This window comes from Phycodurus eques, chromosome 2 (genome assembly GCF_024500275.1).
Source record: "Phycodurus eques isolate BA_2022a chromosome 2, UOR_Pequ_1.1, whole genome shotgun sequence".
In the NCBI taxonomy this organism is placed as follows: Eukaryota; Metazoa; Chordata; class Actinopteri; order Syngnathiformes; family Syngnathidae; genus Phycodurus; species Phycodurus eques.
Genome location: NC_084526.1, coordinates 40,951,943 through 40,977,419, shown reverse-complemented (window position 1 = coordinate 40,977,419; position 25,477 = coordinate 40,951,943). Strand labels below are relative to the sequence as shown.

General features: G+C 42.6%; 3 protein-coding genes across 9 annotated transcripts; 2 read left to right on the top strand and 1 right to left on the bottom strand.

Moving 5' to 3' along the window:
* Positions 1 to 3,350: 3,350 nt before the first annotated feature.
* Positions 3,351 to 3,865, top strand: pth1b (parathyroid hormone 1b). Its single transcript, XM_061703475.1, has 2 exons — positions 3,351 to 3,430; positions 3,591 to 3,865. The coding sequence occupies exons 1-2, from the start codon at positions 3,351 to 3,353 to the stop codon at positions 3,787 to 3,789; spliced, it is 279 nt and encodes a 92-aa protein (XP_061559459.1). The 3' UTR covers positions 3,790 to 3,865.
* Positions 3,866 to 5,381: 1,516 nt separating this feature from the next.
* Positions 5,382 to 17,001, top strand: btbd10b (BTB (POZ) domain containing 10b). Of its 7 annotated transcripts, none has more exons than XM_061670710.1 (8): positions 5,382 to 5,467; positions 7,674 to 7,867; positions 9,754 to 10,069; positions 10,148 to 10,250; positions 12,800 to 12,920; positions 13,164 to 13,361; positions 13,432 to 13,542; positions 15,545 to 17,000. In XM_061670710.1, the coding sequence occupies exons 2-8, from the start codon at positions 7,717 to 7,719 to the stop codon at positions 15,874 to 15,876; spliced, it is 1,332 nt and encodes a 443-aa protein (XP_061526694.1). In that variant the 5' UTR covers positions 5,382 to 5,467; positions 7,674 to 7,716; the 3' UTR covers positions 15,877 to 17,000. The 7 variants fall into 7 exon arrangements, with proteins under 7 accessions (XP_061526694.1, XP_061526692.1, XP_061526689.1 ...); XM_061670708.1 differs by having other exon boundaries at positions 5,383 to 5,467; positions 7,669 to 7,867; XM_061670705.1 differs by lacking the exon at positions 5,382 to 5,467 and adding an exon at positions 5,816 to 5,997 and having other exon boundaries at positions 15,545 to 17,001.
* Positions 17,002 to 21,420: 4,419 nt separating this feature from the next.
* On the bottom strand, positions 21,421 to 23,250 carry rassf10b (Ras association domain family member 10b). The gene is made up of 2 exons (XM_061703461.1): positions 22,543 to 23,250; positions 21,421 to 21,962 (listed from the first exon to the last, which is right to left on the bottom strand). The coding sequence occupies exons 1-2, from the start codon at positions 23,248 to 23,250 to the stop codon at positions 21,510 to 21,512; spliced, it is 1,161 nt and encodes a 386-aa protein (XP_061559445.1). The 3' UTR covers positions 21,421 to 21,509.
* Positions 23,251 to 25,477: the final 2,227 nt, after the last annotated feature.

Below are 25,477 nucleotides of genomic sequence, written 5' to 3'. Positions count from 1 at the left end.
TTGGGTTCAATACGCTGAAACACGCTAACTGGTGTATTTTGTAAATATCCTAAAGTTTTTGAATGATTGGATTAATGAAGGCAGTTATTTTGTGTGGATGACTGTCAATGACATAAATACATTTTGTTTTTTTGTTTTGTTTTTAATCTATTGTGGCACTTTGAATTTATTTATTAATAAAAAAAATTGTAAGAACTGGAACGTGGACGTTGGCCGGAGCCTGTTAGCTCACAAGTTGCTGCCGGCTAGCTAGTGGCTAGGGCATCTCGTCGCAGCTTGGGAAACCCCACGACTACCCGGTGGGATATATTCCAGACTTTAAGTGGATATATTTTCGCAGCTATAAATTGTAGGGATGTGTAGGCATAAGAGTTAAAAGACGAAGTACCGGCTGTGGTTTCACGCATTTAGCGGACACTCCCACAACGTTTGAAAGCACAGACAACGGCTTCATTTTTCACGATGTCGGAGCCTCGTTTTATCGACTTTGCAAATTTGGCAGGGTCGTTAGCGACACTTCTCTGTGGTATGTATGTCAAATGTATGACATTCATTTTCACTTTACTTGAAGGACTAAAGGCAAATTGAGTTGGATATTACCCTATGTGTAATGCACAACAGCATTTGTTAAAATGCTCTTCCCCAGCAGTCGCAGTTATATTTTTTTGGGAAGACAGTAATGATTGCGGTGACACATTTTCAAGTGCAGTGTCATTGCCTTTAAAAGTGCAACAAAGAATAAAAAGCTGAACCTCAATGTGCACCTCAGTGATCAGATTCTCACTACTAACTTGACACCAGCACCACCTGTGCCGGTAGTCAGCCACTCGTATCAAGAGAATGTGATGGATTGATGTGCAAGTATTCACATAAAACCGCAGTGACAAGGCTTGCATGTCTTTGCGAGCCTTTGTAACAGCGGGATAAAGCCCGATTTTGTCGACGAAACGGTGGCAACGCCACAAAGATGAAGCCGCATCACCGTTTCAGTGATTTATTGCTGTGCTGGATTGTAAGCGCCCTTCAAAAGCAATAACCGGTTATCCAAGCGGTATGATTTAGATTATGTGTTCTGTGTGTTTGTTTGGTTTCTTAGGCAAAGGTGGGATGATGTCATGTCTAAATATACACCTTTTCGTCATATGATATCTTCAAGCGTGGTGACCTCATTTCATGATAAAAACTAACACCATATCCATATAGAGTTCAAGGGACGCACGCATGCATCCATGCCTTCAAACATTCAACATAGAGGCCCTCAGGGACAGTTCTAAATCACGTACTGTACATAAAGAAAAACACTTTCTGGGACTGCATTGAATTTACCTGGCATGTATTAAATATAATAAAATTCCCAGTGAGATTATTGCCATTTGATGCAAATGTCCACAAGAAAGTCAACTGGGGCTTGAACCGCCTCAATCGTACGCTATTATCTTGACAGTCTATTTAGCAAACGCATCCATTTGGAGTTCAAAGTGTTTTTTTGTTGTTGTTTTTTTACGTGCATTTCTTTGCGACATGGCGGATGACCCAAGTTAATGATTTGCATGCAATTCCTCGCATCCTTTGCTCTCAATTCCTCCTGCACACCAGCAGCATACCATAACTGACATGGCTCACATTATGACTGCATGAGCTAACCAAAGCTGCGCGGCCGGTTGTACTACACGTTTGAAAAGAAAATGTCGTTTACTCGAAACCAAAGGTGGTGAAGACAGGCCAGACGGAGAGCTTCGTGTTTGATATTGTCAGTGGAGTTGGAATTGTTTATTGCTACAGAAGCCAAAAAGATGGTCAAAACTGCAGAAAGGGAAGTGTGAAGGAATCTTTTTCTTGTGAAACATTTACAAAAGGTCTGTGGTGTTTACTTCATGCACCTTGTGATACAGTACAAGATTTATTCCTCATTCTTACAGCACAATTGTACAATAATTGTATGTTTATAGTCATGTTTTTCTAAGCCTATAGCCACCACACATATATGGGCACATAGGGCAAAAAGTGGGGCAGCACATGCCCCCACTAACTCCCCGGTTCCATACTGTTACCGAATGAGTATAACAACAAATAATCCGCAGGGTAATGCTAACTCACAACAGTCTAATTGCAACTCACATTCCCTATTCGTGGGTTGACAGCGAAACACTTAGAATTCTGCCGACAATGACACCAAAGATGGAATCAACACCGAAGAGCGGTATCGCTGTGAACGCTTCATCGCCGCAAGCCAGTTATTCTTGTGTTAACTTGTATGACATTCCCTGCTTAAAACTCCAAAAGTCAAAAGGACACAAAACCAGCAAGTAGGCGATAGTTGCAGCGGATAAATAACGATGGGTTTTAAAAAAAATAAGTAAAAAATACAAATCTGCAAAACGAATATGCAGGGGTGCACTGACATTCACGTTATATTATTTCCTATGTCAAAATCATCACCAAACAAATTGTCTTTATCTGTATGATTTTTAAAAAATATACCAATTTAGCACCATCGTAAACATGTTACTGGTGAAAATGTTGTCCCTGGAGTCTTGTAATGTTAACTTTCCAGGGTTAAAATGTTCAGTGCTCCATAAAGGACTGAAGTGAGTTACTAGTGCATTAGTGTCGTCATCAGCGAATTGCCTCACTGTCCTGTTCCCTCTCCTCCCTTCACGACCTTTGCATGCATACAGCATGCGGCGTGAACTATAAAATAAATTAGGTTGCTAATGAATTCAAGTGACAGTCATTGCCATTTCAAAGAGTATACTTTTTCACCGGAGTCCCACAGTATGACACTTACACCAACACCACAGGCCTCCGAAGGTATTCCACTAAGTGTTTGATGCGCTAATGAGGGGGCCATTATTTCAAATGAAGGGTGAAACTGGACCGAGAGCAAAAGCAGAGGACGGAGGCAGTGCGGGGCGCAGGTGTCGAAAGCTGAGTTCGTATTCAGCGGTGGTGTCACGAGGATGCATGCATGCCTGTCCTGTGCCCATCGATGCATTAGTGAAGTGACATCAACATCGACTGTGAAATTGCATCGATGACCAGGGGAGGGCTCGACCGTGTGTATAAAAGGCCACGAGCCCACTCCCACCAAAAGACTGACCAAGTTTGACTCCTCTGTCGTGTCCATGTACCTGTAGTCTTGTCACAACAACAAAACAAAATCAAAAACATCATTTCCTGGATACAAGGACAAAACTGGTAAGATATTGATTGACGTAACTGTTTCGAAATTGTGTTGCTTGACAAAAATAATCCCAAACTTTGATTTTTTTTTTTTTATTTCAATACAGCTATTTTACAATCAACTTTTCTTAACACAATATCTTATTTAATTTCAGCTCATCATCAGCATGGTTTTGATACGCTGCTTGGAAACAGCCATTTTAATACTCCTCTTTTCAAGTTTGCATACAGATGCTAAACCACTGAGGTAAATGCTGTTCTAACGTGTGGATTATAAATCGGCAATTTGATTTATTGTGCCGTTTTTCACTCGAGGAGGACAAAAAAAAAAAAAAAAAAAAAAAAAGTCATTAATTACTGATTAATCATGTTTTCCTCGCAGTGACTTTGATATTTTTTGTGCGCAGAAAGAGAACCATCAGTGAGGTACAGTTAATGCACAATGTTCAGGAACACAAACAAGTGGGAGAGCGACAGGGATGGCTCCAGGAGAAATTGAAGGACATTATTGTATCCACTGCCGACCCTCAACACGGACAATTAGCCACTATCAAAAATATATTCCCAAATGAGGTTCTTGGTGCAAGAAAACAACAACTAAATTGACTATTGTAGAAGTACAGTATTTGCTATTATTGCTTTATTTCTTTATTTCAGTGTTTCTTTTATTTATTTTAGGTAAACTGCCAATGCAAGGCCAATGCAAAAAATCTTGTTTCTTCAGCATTCATCCTTGTCAATCTGTCAATTACTGGTAATCGTTTGTTTGCTTTTTTTTTTTTGGACAATATAATTTTATCATTTATGATTAAATAATATTGTTTGTTTTTCAAAAACAGAAGAATTTAAATACCGGTACTTGATGTTATAAAGTGTACAGGTGACTGGTTTAAATGTCAAATAATGGACCAATTTAAGTGCTCGTTTTAGTCATATGTGTATGTTTTAACTGGGCTTTTTTCTTTTTTAAAAAAATCACCCAAGAGATGCTACTGTACTCATACTATTTAGCTAGATCATTCTTGATTAAAAAAAAAAAAATGTTTAATGCAGTTGGAAGTTTGCTAAATGCTATAGTGCAAACACACTGCACTGTGCAAGTGACTGTAAACGCTGATGCTTAATCTGAAACCTAATCTCTATGAAAAACACCATACAATGCTCTACTGTAGTTAGATTTATTACAAATGAGTAAGCCTTTCCACTCACTTGTAAATCTGTTATATTGTACTTGTATAATTTTCACATTTTGAAGCATTAAATTGTTTTTATGAACATAATTTCTCACGTGTTTTAACAGAAATTGATTTACACATTTTACATTGTAAAATACTGGACAGCAGGAGTCACCAACATGGGACATTGTGATTTCCAAGGAATGTTGCTGAAGTGATCATTTGAAAATGTAAATACTTGCAGAAATTTGTAGTAGAAATAATGTTGCATGGTGATAGTTGTCTTTTTCCTAACTTGTTAAATCACTGTTGACATCATCAGTGTCTTCACTGATGATGAATATCATTAAAACTTAATAACATTTAATTTGAGGTCATTTGAGTAAATTTGTCATTTCAGAAATTTGCATCTCAGTTTGAAATAAGTGACCCCTGCTGTACAGTACAGTACTTGAAAAATAAAACACGAAGCCAAATATCGCGAGACTTGATCATTTGCACTCTGCCATTTCAGCCTGATGACTATCGATGATTGATATGACGACGAACGTTCATTTGGGATGTGAACAATTCATTCAAGGTAGAATGTAATAAATATGACGTCTATATGTGAAAAACGAGTACTGTAGTTCAATTTACAGTAAAGCAGCGAGACTATCAGATCAACTGTAAAACTTGAACATTATATATATATGTCATTTTCACATTTAAAATATTTTATTTAGGTGATTTCTTACATGTGTTTCGACTACAATGGACTTAAATTTTTATGTACAGTAGTAAAAAAAAAAAAAAAAGAAAAGAAAAGTGAAGTCACATATCGCGAGATTGGAGAGAGCAACTTTTCGATCCTTTAAAGGTGAAATGATGAAAAGAAAAATACCGTAGTGATAATTGCTTTCATTATGTATTTATTTTCCAACGAGATTTTTTTTCAAACCACTCTAATGTAGAAAAAAATACATATATGAGTAGCTAAATTTCCGATGCGAATATGTGTGGCTGAGTTTGTCGCGTGACGTCAGATGCATGACTGTTTTGAATAGGAGGAGGCTGGCTAACTAGCTAGCTGTCGGGATTACACTTCGGCGCAGAGCAAGGCGAATTTGGTAACTATACTCATATTTTATTTGCTCCTCACAGGCTTTATATCACTGTAGTGCTAAGCGGGTCAACATTCCATGAAATAATCTCAAAATGTATCTGTAAATTGATGCTAGCAACGCTAGGTATGTACGAGTGCTAACGTGGGAAACTCGCTAAGCTAATGCTAATGGTAAATTGCCTTATATAGTGAAATGACCGACTGTTGTTGTTGTTTTTTTTGTATGATTAAATGTCACACTTTAGGCCGGCAATAGCAAATTATTTTATTTAAGACGACGCCACTTGTAAAATTTTGCCGAAACCATTTTTTATGTGCTAACAGTGGGTGGGTTTTGTCTGGAGTTTTTTTTTTTTAAATAAGCGGATCCGGTTGACGACAACTTAATGATGAACGCTGACACTTCCGGAGCGGACTTTCCCATGTACGGGTGATGGCAACGCGTCTGCAGTCATATGACAGTAACTCCAGTGACCCCGAAAACTGCGAACGGAAAGCGGCAAGCCGACCTCGCAAACTGTGTAAGCATTCGAGGTGAGCGAGCCGGAGTAATCAAAGAATCATTCTGATTCATTAGCGAAGAAGCAAACGACGACGATATGAGATCGTAAGTACAACAATGTGATTTGATTGTACCCCAGTAACATCTGTAATTTCCGGTATTACAATCTGACTGATGTGTATGGCCTTTTATCCGTGCAAGTCGTCAGCTGGATGTTTTTAAAAGAATCATTTGTAATTTAAGAAGAGGGGCAACATTAAAGACACATTAAACCTGTTTGTAATGTATTAGGTTTTTAATTCAGTCGTAGGGGTTGTATTTTGCCGTGTTGTGGAAATGGATCCCATTCCACTGATATTTGGTGTTTCAAATCATTTGCTTACCTTATGCTGTTCATATATAAGGTCATTTTTAATGGCTGGTCCAACTAAAGGTACATTTGTTTGGACAGATAGAATGGTGACAACAAAATGGCTCATAAAAGTTTAATTTAAGTGCTGATATCTAGCCATTTCCCAGGCATTATTGGACATAACTTCTGGATGAGGAAGATGGAGTTGCACTTTGTGCTGGTGCCCTCATTCCTTGCTGCCAGTCCCGTGCACCCCTTGCCGCTCGTATAAATATTTGAAGACTAGCGACGATCGAAAAAGCTGAACCAGCGTATTTGTGTACTCTAGGACCTGCACGGACGACCGAAGACTGTCGTTTTTTTTTGGTCGGACATTTCGCCGCTCCATAGCTTGATAGTTCGCCGACGGTAGCAGACGGGCGAGTCGGCAGTCTTCTGTAAATTGGCAGATTGGAAGACGAGATGCCTAACACAAGGGATTGACAACTAGTCAACTTCAAGTTTTAAATCAAAACGTTGATGGGGAATTGTAAAGTTAACTAATCTGTTCAACCCCTAGTGTATACTTGATATTTAATTAAAATGTCTAAATATAACATTGTTTGGTGACCAGCCCAATATGTACGGTACCTCGTGTACAGTATCTCACCCAGTGAGCTGATCACCCGCGACTCTAGTGAGTATAAGCGTGATAGAAAATGGATGGATGTTCAAATTGCTCTCAGCAGACATATACGTTCCTAGTTCGCTGTACGTTCCATTTGCGGTTCTAGTTATTGCAGTTTTCCTCTGCTATCACTGATGACTGCTACCCTGCTGTGAAGATGTCATAAAAAAAGCAAAGTAAAAGCAAAACTGCTTACCTTTTTAAATAGTGAGCTGGAGTCTAACACAATTTGCTGACATCTCACGTGACGTCACGTTTCAAACTCATTTCTTTTTCTTTTTAACATGAGGCTATTTTTCCATGAGGAAGTCTTGGTTGAACTCCAAATTGTACAACTTTTGGGGCGTTCCACTAAAATGCAGTCCTTCATTTTAGTTGGGCAGGTCTGTACAGTAGTTGGGATCGCTAGAGCTTTGCTTATCTAATTGTTTAATTGTTTGCTTATCTAAACGTGGCCTGACTGCATTCTTGTGTGTATTAATCATACTTGATTTGCAACTGCACCAAAACACTTCCAGTCCAGGTTTTTGCATTCTCTTTAGTAAACAGTGTTTCACATGGTGTGCAAACCAGATGAATACAAACTGAGAGCCCTCCTACTGTGGTCGTAGCCGGTCTCCCACAATGAAATGAAATGTCCTGTAGTTAACTCATACGGACATCGACTCATCTTTTGTGTTGAAGCGCAGCAGTCAAACTCGCGCATCTCGAGTGGAGGCCCAACAGAGGAAGATGAGCCTGCATGGTGCCAGCGGGGGCTGCGACCGCTCATGTGACCGCCGCCGCTCCAGCGATCCCTCCAGGGATTCCTCGCATGAGAGAGAGGGGCAGCTCACACCCTGCATTCGCAACCTCACCTCGCCCACCCGCCAACACAGCAGTGGTGAGTATGAAGGGAAAGAAGAGAAGGGCCTCCCACGGTGAGGTGGGGGGGGGGGGGGGGGGGTCACGGTCCACAGCTCTCGGCGGGTCAGAGAACAGCTGACTGCCTTTATCAATTTCCTGCTCACATTGATCTGCTCATTGAATTGGAGCTGCCCGCGCAGCACAATCACGGGGCCCTGCCGTCATATATGCGTTATTGGACATAATAATCTGGCGATGAAGCCGCCATTGAAGCGATGATGCGCGGTTTATAGGAGGGGCTCTCCACTGTGTTTAGCCACGCTAGTGAGCTAGCTACAGCCACAGGAATGTCCGAGCTGCTTGCGCAATGTAATCACAAAAGACGAGACAGTTCCTAAAAATAAACTAGCTTTCAGATTCATACATACAAAACGGCAGCGAGATTATGTCAGAGCTAATCTCTTAATTCGCGGATCCAATCACTGAGGTCATTGATCGATCAGCGAATTAAGACATTATAGCCGTTTGCAGAATTTGCATTAAATGATCGATCATTTTGGTGTAAAATCTAATCTCTTCATGGCTGACATGAGTCTTAGCTGGAAAGTATAAATCAGGCAGGTTAAGTGGTATCGGTGGCATAGTATTAGAGCATTTTTATGACAAGTGCCAACCTAAATATGGGCACAGATACTGGTATCGACATCCCTTAAAGTTGCGCCCCAATTCCGTCATATTGGCATTAAACGTTGCCAATAAGGACTTTCTATTCTATAAAGCCAATCTGATTGGATGCTGGATAAGTGCATCGAGGCCATGCCATGACATCATTGATGCATCAGCGCTTTTCCATCAATGACCTCGTGTTTGAACATCTTTTGTAAAAGAAGTCCTCCCACCAGGCCTGGCCAACCCGCGGCTCCCGAGCCTCTCTTGCATTCACGCCGCGCTCTGCTGCCTGTTGCCAGGCAACCTGGAAAAAACGGGAAGGATTACACGGGCAACCTGAAAGCACCCGGAACGGACTACACAATTTCCCACAGAAATGTGAAAATGTGTTCCACTTAAGTGACTTGACGAGCATCCCGCATAACGGATGCGGCGATGAAACGGATTATGTTCATTAAGTGAGCTACCCGAGGTACGTACGTCTCACACACATGCGTGTTGACGCAAATGACTGAAGGTATTGCTGCTAGTGGCAACAACTGACTATAAACCAGGTTTGATAAGGACTGTTGAGGGCGAGGATTGCCAGAAGTCCTACAAAGAAACATGCATGGTAAGAGAAATAATGCTTTTGTAAAATATTATATTTTTGTTTGTACATGTGAACTGAACATTGAACTGAGAGTTTGTGAGCCAGTGCACGCAGTGTTCATTGTTAAAAATGACTGGCCTGTGGTCTTAGTTCTGTGGATGTCAATTTTTGTCATTATCATGTTGATGTGCGACATTTACAGTCAATCTGGAAGAGCGGAGGTCTCTGTGTGTAAGAGAGAGTGAGTGGAAGGGATGAGAGCAGTTTATGTGTTCCCATGTTTTTGATGTAGCTCTTTGCAGTCACACAGTTAAAATTGTGACTGAGTGGTTGGCCACCCCTGCCTTACACAGTAGTAGTTAGTCATTTCCTCTTCGGTCAGCATTTGCATTCATCTGGAATTTAAGGAATTGCACTTTTTTTTTTTTTTTTTTTTTTTTTTTTTAACTTCCTCTCTACTGGTTATTGTGGCATTTATGGGTACATATTTTGTCATAGTAGACCAAAAAAAAAGACTTCTGTGTTGAAATGCTATCAGCATCAAGACAAGTGGAACTGTTAAGATCAATACAGGTAGCAGAAAATACTGTGAGTACTAAAATGTCATAGCATACGTTGACAAAAACTGCCCATATGTTCCTTGTCTTTCCGTGTGTATGTAGAGCGCGACCGTGATGGCGGGCCGTCGTCGAGGCCCGGCAGCCCTCGGCCACAGAGGGTTTCTCCCAGTGGCTCCAGCAGCAGCGGCGTGGTCAGCAGCCGCAACAGCAGCTTGTCCAGCAGCGAGGGAACCTTCAAAAGTTTGGGAGTGGGAGAAATGGTGTTTGTGTACGAGAATCCCAAGGAGGGCGCGGCCGGTGCCACCGTTTGCAACCGGAACATCCGCACGTCTGAGAGAGTTACGCTGATAGTTGACAACACACGCTTCGTGGTCGACCCCTCCATCTTCACTGCACAGCCCAATACCATGCTGGGCAGGTACAGTACAAGCTCACTCATTGATGACCAGTGTCATTACTCACAAGTCTTGATGTAACCAAAGCTGCTTTCTTTCAGAATGTTTGGATCGGGACGAGAGCACAATTTTACACGGCCCAATGAGAAGGGAGAGTTCGAGGTGGCCGAAGGAATCAGCTCAACGGTTTTCCGAGCAATTCTGGTCAGTAAATGTGTCCATTCATAATGTCCTAGTGCCATGAGATCATCAGTTGTGCTCTGGGAAATTATCCAATTTAATTGATCCAAAACATTATGATACAAATACTGTATCTTTGTTCATCTACCTATGCCAGTGACATATAGTGACACAGGCAGAACAATTAAATGCTCTTCCGCTAGATGGCAGAAGATTCATGTGTAGCCACCTTTTCTGACATTTGGTGGTGTGTCGCAAGATTTCTTCTAATGTAAAATATGGACTCCGCTCAATAAAGATTGGGAAACATTGATGGTTCTCAACTTGTTCTGGTTCTCACCGCTCTGGTTCTCGACTGTCACCTTCAGAACTGGATTTTTCCATTGCCGCGACCCACTTTTATAAAAAGTTAAGAGCAGTGTCACGGAGGGCTGGGCGACTTTGGAAAAAGTAACGGTCGTGATTATTTGATTATTGAACTCATGATTAATAAATAAAAAAACAGAAAATAAATTGGCAACAACTAAAATAATAATATATTGAAAAACAGAAATAAAAATAAATACAGCCTTGGCTATGAATATTGGCATTGCATTGTCTATTATATGTCTTGAAAAAAAATACTCTCAGTATTCTGGCATTTCGCAAATACAAATAATGTTGGTAATCCTAAATTTTTGATTTCATGTCAGACAGTGCGAGGGAAAACGGGTTTGTGCCTTTTTATACAAAGCCATGACTGTATCTGCTGTTCCTGCTGTACGCGCCTCGGCTTCTTTGGTGCAGTGGGGTGCGATGCATGCATGGAGCGGCATATTACAGTAAGCTAAAAAAAAAAAAAAAAAAGTAGAAGAAAGTCGCAATAAAACTTTATTAAACTCATTTTTCACAGATTAGGACGAATGTATGCCTGTGAGTATTATTATGTTGTCTGTCTGTATGTGTTACTACAGCGTTTGTGTGTAAATATTCGTGATTTCAAGGTAAATCCCTCCTGTGAGCTAATGCTAATGTTAGCTAGCCCGTCAATAGTGTTTTCCATTGACTGATGGCAAGCTGGCGATTTCTAAAATGATGTGTCATGTATTTGAATATTTAATGTTATTCTTTTTGTCGCGCGTTTAGTTTTACAGTAAAGTCCAACTGGGGTGTCAATAAACAGCTTAAAGCACGCTCAGGGAAGGCAGAAGAACATGCGACACAGCTAGCTACAAGCAACACAGGGTGCATTTTACAACAAAGGAACTTGGAAACACAACCCGTGCCGCTGCATATTCATCGTTTTTCTTCCATTATAACGTTATTTATGATCGTTAGAAGCTAAGATCACAATCACAATTAAGTTTCGATTAATTGTAACCTTAATCGGCGAGAGACGGGCAAGTACTGTGAGAGGAATGCGCAATACACGTTAATAAAAAGTTGCATGCAAGAAAACAGTTCAGATCCAACCAGGCTGGCAGCTGCTAGGAAGTGCCTATATTTCTTAAGTCCACTGATATATACAATCATGAACGGACAGTTATCTTCCACTTTGATGCAACTGATGTCCACCAAACATGTTTTGTAGATCTAGAGAAAACCTATGACAGAGTACCCAGAGAGGAACTGTGGTACTGCATGTCAAAGTGTGGAGTGGCAGAGAAATATATTAAAATAGTACAGGACATGTACGAGGGCTGCAGAACAGTGATGAGGTGCGCTGTAGGTGTGAGAGTGGTGTTTATGGTGGAGGTGGACCTGCGATCAGGGATCAGCCCTGAGCCCCTTCCTGTTTGCATTGGTGATGGATAGGCAGACAGATGAGGTTAGCCTGGAATCCGCATGGACCGCGATGTTCGCAGATGACATTTTGCAGTGGAAGCAGGGAGCAGGTGGAGCAACAGTTGGAAAGGTTGAGGTGGCGGAAATGAAGATGTTGAGGTTCTCTCTAGGGGAGACCAGGTTGGATAGGATTACAAATGAGCTCATCAGAGCGACGGCAGAGGTTTGATGGTTTGGACATTTCCAGAGGAGAGTCAGTATATTGGTAGGCGGGTGATGAGGATGGAGTCGCCAGGCAAGAGAGCTCGAGGAAGACCAAAGAGGGGTTTGATAGATGTAGTGAGGGAAGACATGTGGGCAGTTGGTGTTCGAGAGGACGATGCAGGAGATAGGATGACACGCTGTGGCGACTCCACACGGGACTAGCCGAAAGGAAAAGAAGAAGTAATACTATATCAGAGAGAGAGAGAGACAAGAAGGCTGGAGCAACGTGACCTTTTTTGTCTTCACACGAGAGCACATTTCATTTGATGTTATAATTAATAGAATAGAATACATACATTTTACAAGTGCAAAGGAATAGTTTTCTCAGAAACAGGAAATAAACTGTAATGTTCATAAAAAGCCTTTCAAAACAGTATGTAGATCATATTTTTCAACGTTTCGCTGCATGTTGTTAAGAAACTGAGAATGAACATGACAACTGCATGTACAAAAAACTGCATGTACAAAAATGAATACTGTAGAGGAATTGACCCGATGTAACACTTTACACTGGCTTGACCGCGTGTTTTGTGTCTAATTAACAGGATTACTACAAATCGGGGCTAATCCGTTGTCCTGATGGAATCTCCATTCCTGAATTGCGGGAGGCGTGTGACTATCTATGCATCTCTTTTGACTGCAGCACCATCAAATGCAGAGACCTCAGTGAGTGATTTTTTTATTTATTTATTTTTGTTTTCACTGAAAAAATAAGACAAGGGGATATTCTGTCTTTGTACGTAAATACACAAAAATCAGGATCGCATTTTTTTGGGCTCAGAAATACATGACCAAGATTTACTTGGTCTACTCCAACTACACAAACAAACAAAAAGTCAATTTCCCATGACATGTCCCCTTTAGTCCACCTCCTGGTATGACCAGTAGTCTTGGCTTTTTTTTTTTAAGGTGCCCTGATGCACGAGCTGTCCAACGACGGCGCCCGGCGACAGTTTGAGTTCTACCTGGAAGAAATGGTTCTACCTCTGATGGTGGCGAGTGCCCAGAGCGGCGAGCGTGAGTGCCACATCGTGGTCCTCACCGATGACGACGTGGTCGACTGGGATGAAGAGTACCCGCCACAGATGGGAGAGGAGTACTCCCAAAGTGAGTGTGCTGCATGCCGATGAAACCCAAAACTACATCGAAATTGAAACTAACCTAAGTCTTGTTGCAGTCATCTACAGCACAAAACTGTACAGATTCTTCAAGTATATCGAGAACAGAGATGTTGCCAAGTCCGTTTTAAAGGAGAGGGGATTAAAGAAAATAAGACTGGGCATTGAAGGTAAGACTTGCAATACAATATTTTGAGTAAACAGATTTACCGTTTACATTATCATCACCTTGGTATGGTTTCTAATTTGATTTGAAGAAGTTTAGTGAAACCTGGTTTCGGGCCAAATGACACAAAAAGTGTGCACGCTGAAATAGTGATGATCTTTTCTCAAGTTACTTATTGTAATTCCTCATGTATAATGCAATAATGCGCAGCATTACAACTATGTATGGGATTAGTGGACTAACTGAGCTAAAAAGGCATTTTAACAACTACAGTGCCAGGAAAGAGTATTGGCCCCCTTCTCAAATTCTTATATTTTTGCATAGTTTCCCCAGTTTAAGATCATCAAACAAAATATCAGACAAATATAACCCAAGTGAACTTAAAATGCTGTTTTTAAATTATTTCATTTATTAAGGAAAGGAAATTCAGTTACCTGGCCCTATGTGGAAAAAGTAATTCCCCGCCTTGTTAAATCATGATTAATTGTGGCTAATCACAATTTTTGGTTAATCTGTTATCTCCAGACCTGTTAAATCAAGAATTCCTTAAACACAATTTGTCCCGACAAAATCGAGATCGAAAAAAGATGCAACAAAATGAAATGATCCAAAGAAGTTCCAGAACAGCCGAGAAATAAAGTAGTAAACATCTGTCTGTCTGGAAAGGGTTACAAAAGCCATTTCTAAAGTTCAAAGATTCCAGCAAACCATAAGGGAGAGCCATCATCCTAACATGGAGAAAACATAGAACAGTGGTGAACCTTCCCAGGAGCGACCGGCCTACAAAGATTACCCCAAGAGAACAGCGGTGACTCAAGCAGGAGGCCACAAAACTTCTAAAGAACTGCAGGGCTCCCTTGCCTCAGTTAAGGTTAGTGTTCATGACACAACAATAAGGAAGAGACTGGGCAAAAATGGCATCCATGGAGGAATTCCAAGGCAAAAACCACTGCTGACCAAAAAGAACATAAAGGCTCATATTACTTTTGCAAAAAAAGACATTTGAATGATTCCCAAGACTTTTGGGAGTATATGGACTGACGAGATGAAAGTTGAGCTTTTTGAAGGTGTGTGTGTGTGTGTGTGTGTGTGTGTGTGTCTCATTACATCTGGCGTAAATGTAGCACAACATTTCAGAAAAAAGAACATCATACCAACAGTCCATATGGAGGTGCTCATGTGATGGTCCTGGGCTGCTTTTCTCCTTCTGGACCTGGACAACTTGCTGTGATTGATGGAACCATGAATTCTGCTCTTTATCAGAAAATCCTGAAGGAGAATGTTCAGCCATCAGTTTGTGACCCCAGGTTGTAGCGCACTTGGGTTCTGGAGCAGGATAATGATCTAAAACACACCAAGCAAGTCAACTTCTGAACGGATTAAGAAAACAAAATTATTGTTTTGGAATGACCTCGTCAAAGTCCAGGCTTTAATCCGATTGAAATGCAGTGGCATGACCTTAAAAACCCTCCATTTTTGCTGAATGCAAACAATTGTGCGAGGAAGAGTGGGGTGAAAACATCTCTACAGAGATGTGAAAGACCCATTTGCCAGTTATAGAAAACGCTTTGTTTCTCTTGTTGCTGCTGAGGATGCCCCAACCAGTTATTAGGTTCAGGGGGGCATTTCTTTTTAACACAGGGCCAGGTAACTCTGGGTTGTTTTTTTTTCCCTTAATAAATGAAATCACTATTTAAAAACTGCATTTTACATTCACTTGGGTTATATTTGTCTGATATTTACATTTGTTTGAAGCTCTTAAATATTAAAGTGGAGAAACTGCGAAGAATTTGAGAAGGGGGCCATTACTTATTCACAGCGCTAGGCACGCTGGGGAATCCTCTCATAGCGAGCTGCCATGATTTAACAATGACATGATGATACCAATATGACAGCACTGTGTTCTATTGAGAGGTATTGATAATATTTTAGTCATTGAGAAGAGTCATCTGATGCAGTCAGTACCAATCAACTGAAGTCAACATTTGACCGTACGTTGGTTTCAGGTTACCCCACATACAAGGAGAAGGTGAAGAAGCGTCCCGGAGGTCGTCCGGAGGTCATCTACAACTACGTCCAGAGGCCCTTTATCCGCATGTCGTGGGAGAAAGAGGAGGGCAAGAGCCGCCACGTGGACTTCCAGTGCGTCAAATCCAAATCCATCACCAACCTGGCGGCGGCGGCGGCCGACATCCCCCAAGACCAGCTGGTGGTCCTGCACCCGGGCCCCCAGGTGGATGAGCTGGACATCCTGCCCAACCACCCGCCCGGAGCCAACTCCTACAGCAACAACTACAGCAACGAGCCCGACCCCGAGGGACCGCCGCCTGCCGTGTGAGGACCCGTCGGACTCCTCGGGACACCCGCTCCTGTCCCTTTTGTCCGCCTCCCAGCATGCTGCAGCATGGAGCGCACCATAAGGGGGCCCCATAACCATATTGCCTTGACACCTCCTTCGCAGCCTTAGAGAGCCAAGAACCTGGTGGACAGCTTTGAGTTTCTTTTAGTGTTTTTTTTTTTTTTTTTTTTTAACTTGACCAAAGCAATTTATTTTTGTGTTTTGCAATATATTCAACAAATACTTATTATTATTATTATTATTATTATTTACAATGTTGTACCCTCATTTGTTGGGTTCGACTGAGCACTCTTGTGGTATCAATATTTCCTTTCCCCAATCATTTTGTTTGGTTTTGACATGTTCCCGGCTGGCCTAATGAATACAGTGTGCGTTTTACAGAGACGACTTGGTCATAAGAGGGCAGGGGGGGGTGGGGGGAATCATCACTCGTCACCTGACCTCCACGTGTTAACAGTGTAACTGGATGTGTTCTGTCTTTGGCTGGATGTGATATGTGATGTGACGCTCCTACCGCAGACTAAACATTAAAGCAGAGCACACAGGCTGGCACGCTCTCAATCTTTTAGTGCAAAGCTTGAAGAAAAAAAAAAATGTTCAAGTGGTTCAATAAACTAAACAAAAAGCAAAATTTTTTGGGTTTGTGTGATTGTCAACTCCATTGATGTATTTTTTTTGTTTTATATTTCACCTTTGGTTATCCAAGTAAGGCAGTTGGGAACAGATTCACAGTGCATGTAGTCCAACAATGGAAACCTGTTGGAGTTTTTATTTCATATCGTTGATATGGTGGAGCAAAAAAAGAATAGTTCAAATGGTGGTACAAACAAGAAAGTTACTCTTCAAATCCTTCTTTTAAAAAAATAAAATAAATAAATAATGAATTCTACAACAAAATTTATAGATGATGATTCATTACAACTCATTACATCATGTATTAAAGTTGAATATAAATATGGCTATTTTGGTATCAAGATGTTTGTAGCTAATTATAGTTCTTGAGATACAGCATATAGTGAGTCACGCATTAGTTCTCTATTACTGGACCATACAAGTAGCACCAAAATGCCCACTCGTAGTTTTGCCTGACTTGTGGCTGTCCTGTGTGCTAAAATGTCATACTAGTAGTGAAAAAAATAAACATTACTAGTTTGACCAGCCATTCTGCTAGTTCGCCCCGGTTCTACTAAACCGCTCAACTGTCTTATTGTGAATACAATGAGCCAACTAGTGCATGGACCCTAAGCAGGATATCGAATAAAAACTGAAACGGCTTTAATTCCCCCAATACTTGTTGGATTCCCAAAATATATTTGCCTTAATAAAAACACACATGAAAGTTGATTGCATGTCTGAAACATTTTCTCATCAGGGGAAATTCACCTGGCATGATATGACCACAAGGGGGCGCTTTATGTCAGCATGTGACGCTGGCGTTTTGTTCAACTATTACATTTTTTGGGTCATTTGTTGTCATGCTCGGGCTAAACATAGAAGTGTTGTACGTTGTGCACCAAACTTAATACAGGGCACTAGAGGAGGTGATCCAGGATCGCCATGGCAACAGCAAAAAAATAAAAAATGAAGCTGTGGTTATTTGGTGCAATTTTATGTTCCATACATCGATTTTCTATAGCTTGTGTCCTCATTAAGGTTGCAGGTAGGCTGGAATGTGAATAGAATGTGAAGACATTTAACAGTTTTTAGCCACAAGTTCCTCCTCAGTAAGCTGCAGTAATATTAGACGTCTTCGCAGAGAATACAGACTATATGCCTGTCCGTACGATTATATTGTTTGTCTAGATGTTTAGCTCCACCGTTTGTGTTCAAGTATCTGTTGCTTAAAGGGTTATAACACCGCAACACCGATGCTAGTTTTGTTAGCCAGTCTATGGTGTTTTGGATGGTTTGTTAGCGTTAATCTAAACGGACTTGCCTAAAGTAAAGCGCTTAAAATATGCATGTAATCCAGTTAGTCTTATATTTAGACAGTAAACTTCAAAGGTTTTTATCATAGGGTCTCAGGTGACTTTGGGCAAGAGGCAAGATGTCGACAACTGCAAGCAGACGGCAAACGAATGGCGCTTGCGCAAAGCCGCAACTGGATCATTTCATTTTGTACGGGTTCCTTGACCCTCGACTTTCTCAAATCATCTTTCCCTATTGAAATGAATGGAAACGCCATGAATCCGTTCCAGCCCTACAAAAAAAGAAACACAAACTTTTTTTTTTTTAAATAAGAAAAATAGCACTCTACAGTATTTTACTATATAACACATACAGTATTTATGTCATCAAATCTAATGCAAAGAATTAAACGGTTTGCGCATCGTGATTTCATGCTTCAGTGCCGATTGATATTGTGCTCCATCTGGTGTGTGCACCTTGGCCACCAGGGGGGAGCATAATGCAGACACACACTGGTGCAAATGATTATGCAAATTATATTTTTCTCAGATATTCCTACATAGACGAAGCAAATGACAGCAAGCATAAATGTGACTTCATCTTCATTAGAATATGTCAATTGGTTTCGAACAAACGTCCGAATATTTCTTCCAAAAAAAGCCGTGGTTCTAAATTATAACACACAACAGAGTTTTAAAACATTCGATTTGGTTGGAAGTAACTTCAAATAGTCATTTGTTGAATTGTCAGCATTTTCAGGCGCAAAGGTCAGCACGCAAGGCGGCACAACGGCCTCGCCCTCCAATGAGCACTCGTGGGCGAGCCGAGGGTGTCAGCAGCGGGCTAAATGCTGCGTGAGCGCCTCGCTCCTCGGCACCGTCGGCTCCGGAGTCAACGCCTTGATTAGCGACCTCGCGGCCCATCACGCTCGGGGGAACGCAAAGTGGAGCATTCCTGGGGTTAGGGAAGACCCGCTGGTGGCACCATTAAGAGATCGTTTTCTTGATGGGTGACGAACGTAAGCAACAACAGGACAAGTAACCCATTTTTATGATGTGTGGGGCAATTTTTTAGATATGTGTGTATGTTTTTTGTTGTACGTGAGTTTTTTTGTGATTTTTTGGGGGGGCGTGTGAGATGTTTCTTGTTTCGTGTCAGTTTCCTTTTGAGTGTTTGAGTTTTTGTGTGTGTGTTTGAGTTGTGTTTGGTGCGAGTTACTTTGGTGTGTGAGTTTTGTCGCTGTTAAAATACATTTAAAATAACATAAAAGGCAATGACAAAGTGTGTCTCCATTGAGGCCTATTGCAACTTTCTCCCACTTTGTCGACGTGCAAGGGTTCGGTCGGCTCCGACAAGAGCGGCACTCCAGATTCCTGAATGCGCTTGAAGTGGCTTCAAACGTCTTGGGACTCTCCATGTAATCAGAACTTGACATTTGTGCGATTCCTTTCAGTCTTGTGGGGAAAAGCCAGCACACACACACACACACGCGCACACAAAAGGCCAGGAATGTTCTCATTTTCTCCCTTTTCTTTGCATTTTTTTACACTCTACACTTTAAGGTCAACTTGCTTGATGCTCCTCGGCACTGACAAGGACTTTCAGGTGAGAAGTGAGACAGACGACGGTAACGCAGTACTTCTCGATTTTAGATGACGCTATCCTACTGTGTGCGCGCGCCCAAACCCCCCTCCCCCAAAATGTAGCTTTTTGTTGGTGTTTGTGTCTGATACACAAAAAAATCATTTTTGTGTATGATTTTGTTTTTTTTTCCTGTGAGTCAATTTCTTTGCTGTGGTGAGCTTTTGAGGTGTTTTTTTTTTTTTTGGGGGGGGGGGGGGGGGGGGATGTGCGTGGGAAACTTTTGTTACCTGAGAGTTTTTTCATTTGAGTTTGTAGGTGAATGAGAGGTTTTTGTTACGTGTGAGAGATTTTTGGTGACGTGAAGAGTTTTTTTTGGTATCATGTTTTTGTTTTTTTTTTTTTCTTTCTTTCTGCGTAACCAACTATGAGGCCTTTAAGATCTGCAGTCATCTTTTTCCTTCTCAGTCGAAGGATGACCGTGTTAAGATTACGAGTCAAGTCTCTGTTTTGTCTCGGCCGCGGTCAAAGACGTTGTAACGTGACGCAAAAGGTCGACCGACATGGCGGGTACGGTATGTCTCAAAAAAGTGACATCCGTATTCACCCGCCCTGAGGGTGCAAAAAACAAGAAAGAAATCAGGTTTCATCTAGTTTTAAAAACACATTTCGATAAGAGTATTAATGTTGTTAACGCAGAAGTTTTGTTTAATTGTAAATAGTTCAACAGTTGGGAAACAATAGAGTGTCATGATCTTGAAGTTTGGAGATTTAAACCCAGAGACGGGTCCGGTTCGACAGCTAGACTCAGAGACATGGTCTAGTTCTGGAATCAAAGACATGATCCAGACTGGTCCCGTCGAGTCCTGGAGTCCAGTTCTAAAGTCAACATTAAATCCTGAGTCCTCTAGTCAAAGTCTAGAGTCAAAGACATCCAGTTCAGTTGTAGAGAAATAAATGTGGTCCAGACTGGTCTAGTTCTAGAGTTAGACAAAGGGACCAGACTAGTTCACTTCTCGAATCAGAGACACGGGCCAGACTGAGCCAGTTCCAGAGTCAGGGAGATGGTCCAGACTGGTCCACTTTCTAAGCCATGGGCCAAATCTAGAATCATGGCCATAATACAGACTGGTTTAGTCCTAGAGTCAGAGACCGAGTCCAGACTTGTCTAGTTCTAGAGTCCAGACGTGTTTCAGACCGGTGGAGTTCTAGAGTAAGAAACATGGTTATAAGACTGGTATAGTTGTAGAGTCGAAACATGACTCCAGGTCTGGAGTCAGGTCTGGAGTCAGAGACTCAGGACAGGGTGGCTAAGAAACATGGTCCAGATTGGTCTAGGTCCAGAGTTAGATATATTGACCAGACTGGTTCACATTTAGAGTCAGAGACATGTCAGATACTGTACATGGTCCTGATTGGTCTAAGTCTGGAGTCAGAGACAAGGTCCAAAGTGGCCCAGGTCTAGAGTCATAGACATATTCCAAACAGGTCCAGTTTTAGAATCATAGACATGGTCCAGACTCATGTAGTTCTAAAGTCAGACACAAGGGCCAAAATGGTTCAGTTCTACAGTAGGAAATGTGGTCCAGTCTGGTTATCGTTCTAAAGTCAGGCACATGGACCGAGGTGGCTCGGTTGTAGAGTCCTGACTGGTTCAATACCACAGTCGGAGACATTGTCCAAAGTGGTCCAGGTCAAGAGTCAGAGACATGGGTCCTGGGTGGCTCACTTCTAGAGTAAGAAATATGGTCCAGACACACAGTCTAGTTCTATAGTCAGACACATGGTCCTGACTGGTCCAATTAAGGCCGTCAGAGACACTGTCCAAAGTAGTGCAGGTCTAGAGTCAGAGACCTTACCTAAGTAGATCCAGTTTTAGTGTCCGAGATATGGCTCAGACTGGTCTGGTTCTCAAGTCAGAGACAAGCGCCAGACTGATCTAGTTCTAAAGTAAGAGATGTGGTTTAGACAGTCTTGAGTAAAAAAAATAAAATAAATAAAATGTGGTCCTGACTGGTGTCGCTCTAGTGTCTGAAACCTGGACCACTTCTTGAGTCAGGGTGGCCCAGTTCTGGGGTCACAGAGATGGGCCAGGTAGAGATGTGGTCCAGGCAGGTCCAGTTCTAAACCAGAGACTGGCACACAGTGATACTGTCAGACTCCTGGCTGTGCAGGGAGCTTAAACCCGTGTCTGAGTCGTCGTCGTTGCCTCTGCGCCATTTGGACAAACCCCCGGCTTGCCGCACCCACTCGCTCCCCCTCCTCCTCCCCCCGTCGTCGGAACCCAACGAGTTGATTTCCTCCAGCAAATCCCTCATCTCCTCCTCTCGGCTGCCGCAAATCTGCCGGCTCAGCTCCAAATCGCCCCTAATAGCCTCCAAATCCGAGCGGAGGCGCAGGCCCGCGCGCGACGTCGCGTCCAGCAATCTCCTCAGCCTCTCCTCCAAAAACATCTGCTCTCCTCCTGGGACCAAGGATGACGAGGGCCGCTCCTCTTCCCTCCTCCTCCGCGTCCGCCGCTGCGTGGGCTCCTCCTCCATCTGCGCCCTCGACTTGTCCGCGAGCGCCTCCTGACACTGAAAACAAGTGCGCAAGGGTTACTACTTCTTCTAAAAATCCATTCATCTTCTATATCACTAATACGGACTTCTGGCAAAGCAGTTTTCGCTAGAGAATAACGAACAATTCCCCCCCCCCCCCCCCCCCCCCAAAAAAAATTAAATAAAAGAGGTCACGCAAGTTGTTTATTGCCACTCTCAGTTCAAGTTTACTGTCCAGCGGAGCAGCAAACATAAACAAGTGTGTCTTTAAAGCAACCGCGTGACTTTCGCTTGAAGGCTGCTAGCCTAATGCTAACGCATAATAGGAAACACCATAGACGGGCTAACAAATAGCATCGGTGTCGCGGTGTACGGACGGATATTTGAACACCAGTGATGGAGCAACACACGTAGACAGATAATACGACAATACGCACGGGGCATATGTTGTTTATCCTCGGCGAAGAACGACGAATGTTGTTTGCGGCTGACTTGGGTTGTTAGCTTGTGGCTACATCCTTATGTGTGTATTATACTGCCCCGAGGTGGCCAAGGTGCGGCAAAAAAAAAAAATCATAATTTAGGGTTTGAACGAGTGCACTTGAAGTGTTTTTACCAGGCCATCAGACGGGCGGAGGAAGCCTCGCAAAGGGCACACCTGCTGGCCGCAAGCCTCTGCCGCGGCCTCCTCCTCCACTAAGTAAGAGTCCTGCACGTAATCGAGGCCGCGGCCTCGGGTCCGGTCCAAATGCACTTTGGCCAAGCGCCTTTCAATCTCAGCATCCAGCTGCTGAATCCTGAGAGCTTGCAGACGGATGGTGCGCTCCTGGGAGACCACGAGGCGCTCCAAAGTCTGCAAGTCGTCCGCGCGACAGGGGGACGCGGGTTTGTTCCGGCTCTCCTCCAACTTTCTGAAGTCTCTGCTGACGATCCGGTCGAGCGGGACCTCCGTCGAGGAAGCGGCCGGAGCGCATTTGCACACGAGGGTCGCTTCGGCGAGCAGCACCACGCGCGCCTCCGCGCTCCGGGGAGACGCCGCGCCGCCGCCATTGCGGCCCACCAGCGCGAACTTCACCCGGTCCCGCTCGTCTCCCCACGCCACCCAAAGACGCCAAATCCTGGTCTGGTCGGGCAGAATCCTCCGGTGGCCCCTCCACGTCTCCGCGATGCAGTAGCGCTGATGCTCGGGGTCGTCGAGGTCCTCGAGGTCCTCGAGGAGCGCTTTGACCACATCGGCGCAGGTCGTGCGTTTGGACAAGCCCAGGACGAGCTTCTCCTCGGCGCACACCCACACCGCGATCCTCCCCTCCGCCGAATCCATCATTATGATGAATCCATTTTTTTTCTTCGGACTCTGTGCGTTCGGTCCAATCGGTCGTCAATTGAAAGAAGCGCAGCAGAGTTGCTGACGGGGCGCCAAAAGCGGGAGCAACTTGAGTGAACGCGGTCACGTGCCCGCCGCCAGACCAATTAACCCAAGGGAACGTGGGACCGACATGATGACGTCACACGCAGTCCGGATGTGTTGCGGCGCGACTCGAAGTTGACCGAGCACTTGAGTTCTGCGGTTGAAAGTCTTTGGACTCGTTATATACTCACTGGTCCATCGACAGCGGGTATCAAAAGTCTACACACCCCTGTACGAATGCCAGGTTCTTGTCATACATATATATATATATATATATATATATATATATAACGAGAACCACCGTGAATGTGACCTTTAACCCCTACAACTCAAGTGAATTAAAAAAAATAAAATAACATTTTAAAAAAATTACTGTGAGAGTGTAAGTCAAAATAAACAACTGATTTGTGGTTGCACAAGTGTGCACACTCTCTTGTGACTTGGGACGCCAATGAGTCCAGAATTAACCAATCATAGTCAAGTGTATGGTAAACCGGAGTCAGCACACACCTGCCACCGATTAAGGTGTCTCTGATTAAGCCCAAATAAAGTTCAGCTGTTCTACATTTGAAGTAGGCTTTTTATATCCACTGTACTGTAGAAGTCTGCTCTTTGTCCTCACGAGCAAGACAAATTTGGCATACTAGTAGGACAACTACATGTCACTAGTGAGGCAAAACTGTGCACTGCTTGACATGCGTGCGCGCTACCAGCGACGTGCTAGATTTTGACGAGTAGTACAAGTCACGCTACTATCCTTCACTGTCAGTTTGGTGTTCCTTTGCGGTTCTGTGTTTGCGGCAAAAATACATTTTGGAGTTATGGCTAAAAAGTTCAACCTTTGTTTCACCGGACCTCATTTTTCTACACGCGTTTGAAATATTTCAAGGTTGTTTTTGTGGAATGTTTTTTTTGGGGTTTTTTGCCACTCTATCCCATAGTCAAGACATAACAGTGATGTGAAAAAAGTATTGGCTCCCTTCTCAAATTTTTACATTTTTGCCTACTTTCCTCACCTTAATGTTTAAGCGTGTGCATGTATCAGACAAAGATAACCCAAACAAACATAAAATGCTGATATTATTCATTCAGGGGGAAAAAAACTATTCAAAACTACCTGGCCTGGTGTGAAAAAGTAATGCCCCCCCCTTTGTTAATTAAATGATGAATTCATTGTGGCTAATCACAATTTTTGGTTCATTTTCATTGACCACACCCAAGCCGCATTACATCCAGACCTGTTCACAAAATAGAACCTGTTTGACAAAATTAAGTCCGGCCAAAAGATCTCAAATAGCTGAAACAAAATGCCACGATCCAAAGAAATTCAAGAACAAAGCAAAACAAAATGAGGGAAAACATGGGAACGGTGTTGAACCTTCCCAGGACGGTGTGCAAACTTGTGCAAACATGTTACCTTGGTTGTTTATTTGTTCTTCCCTGCTCAAAAATACTTCATTTCTTTTCTGTAATTGTGTTGTACAAGTTACATTAACGGTGGAAAAAAGTTTTGAAAAGACGTCTTCTTTGAGATCACAAAAATATGGCGGGGGTGTTTAGACTTTTTAGATCCACTGCATGCTTTTTATGACATTCAGCCAACAGAATAAAATCAGATTATTCTGTTGATGGTGGAGTGCCGTGAGATTTTTCTGATGCGGAATATGTGTTTTAGCTCAATTAATCTAATTTCCCTCATGGGATGAATAAAGTAAATATATTGTCAAATGTCTCCCTCTGGTGTTAGAATATGTTACTACATGCATTTCAGTCAACGGGGAAACAGGACCACTTGTGCAAGCTGTTAGCGACATCTACCGTGAGTTTTGGGAAAACCTATTTCAAATCAAGTACAGCGACTTTTGTTTTGTTTTTTCTTTCACGCACACAAACAGGATCACTTACGGAGGCCCCTGGTGCAAAGAAAATTAAGTAAACTGTACCCTCAATTGACTAATCTTTCCCGTCAGTTAAGTAAACGGTTACCTCAATTTAGTAATGGGTTCCCTCAGTTTAGTAAACTGTACTCTCAATTGAGTCATTTGTTCCCTCATTTTAGTAATCTGTTCCCTCAGTTTAGTCAACTGTTACCTCAATTTAGTCATCTGTTCCCTCATTTTAGTCAACCGTACCCTCAGTTTAG

Coding starts and splice junctions, on each gene's coding strand:
- pth1b (XM_061703475.1), top strand. CDS start 3,351: ATGGTTTTGATACGCTGCTTGGAAACAGCCATTTTAATACTCCTCTTT. Junction 3,431..3,590: donor ACAGATGCTAAACCACTGAG/GTAAATGCTGTT, acceptor TTTTGTGCGCAG/AAAGAGAACCATCAGTGAGG.
- rassf10b (XM_061703461.1), bottom strand. CDS start 23,250: ATGATGGATTCGGCGGAGGGGAGGATCGCGGTGTGGGTGTGCGCCGAG. Junction 21,963..22,542: donor TCCGCCCGTCTGATGGCCTG/GTAAAAACACTT, acceptor ACTTGTTTTCAG/TGTCAGGAGGCGCTCGCGGA.
- btbd10b (XM_061670705.1), top strand. CDS start 5,897: ATGGCAACGCGTCTGCAGTCATATGACAGTAACTCCAGTGACCCCGAA. Junction 7,868..9,753: donor CACCCGCCAACACAGCAGTG/GTGAGTATGAAG, acceptor GTGTGTATGTAG/AGCGCGACCGTGATGGCGGG. Junction 10,251..12,799: donor CGGTTTTCCGAGCAATTCTG/GTCAGTAAATGT, acceptor TCTAATTAACAG/GATTACTACAAATCGGGGCT.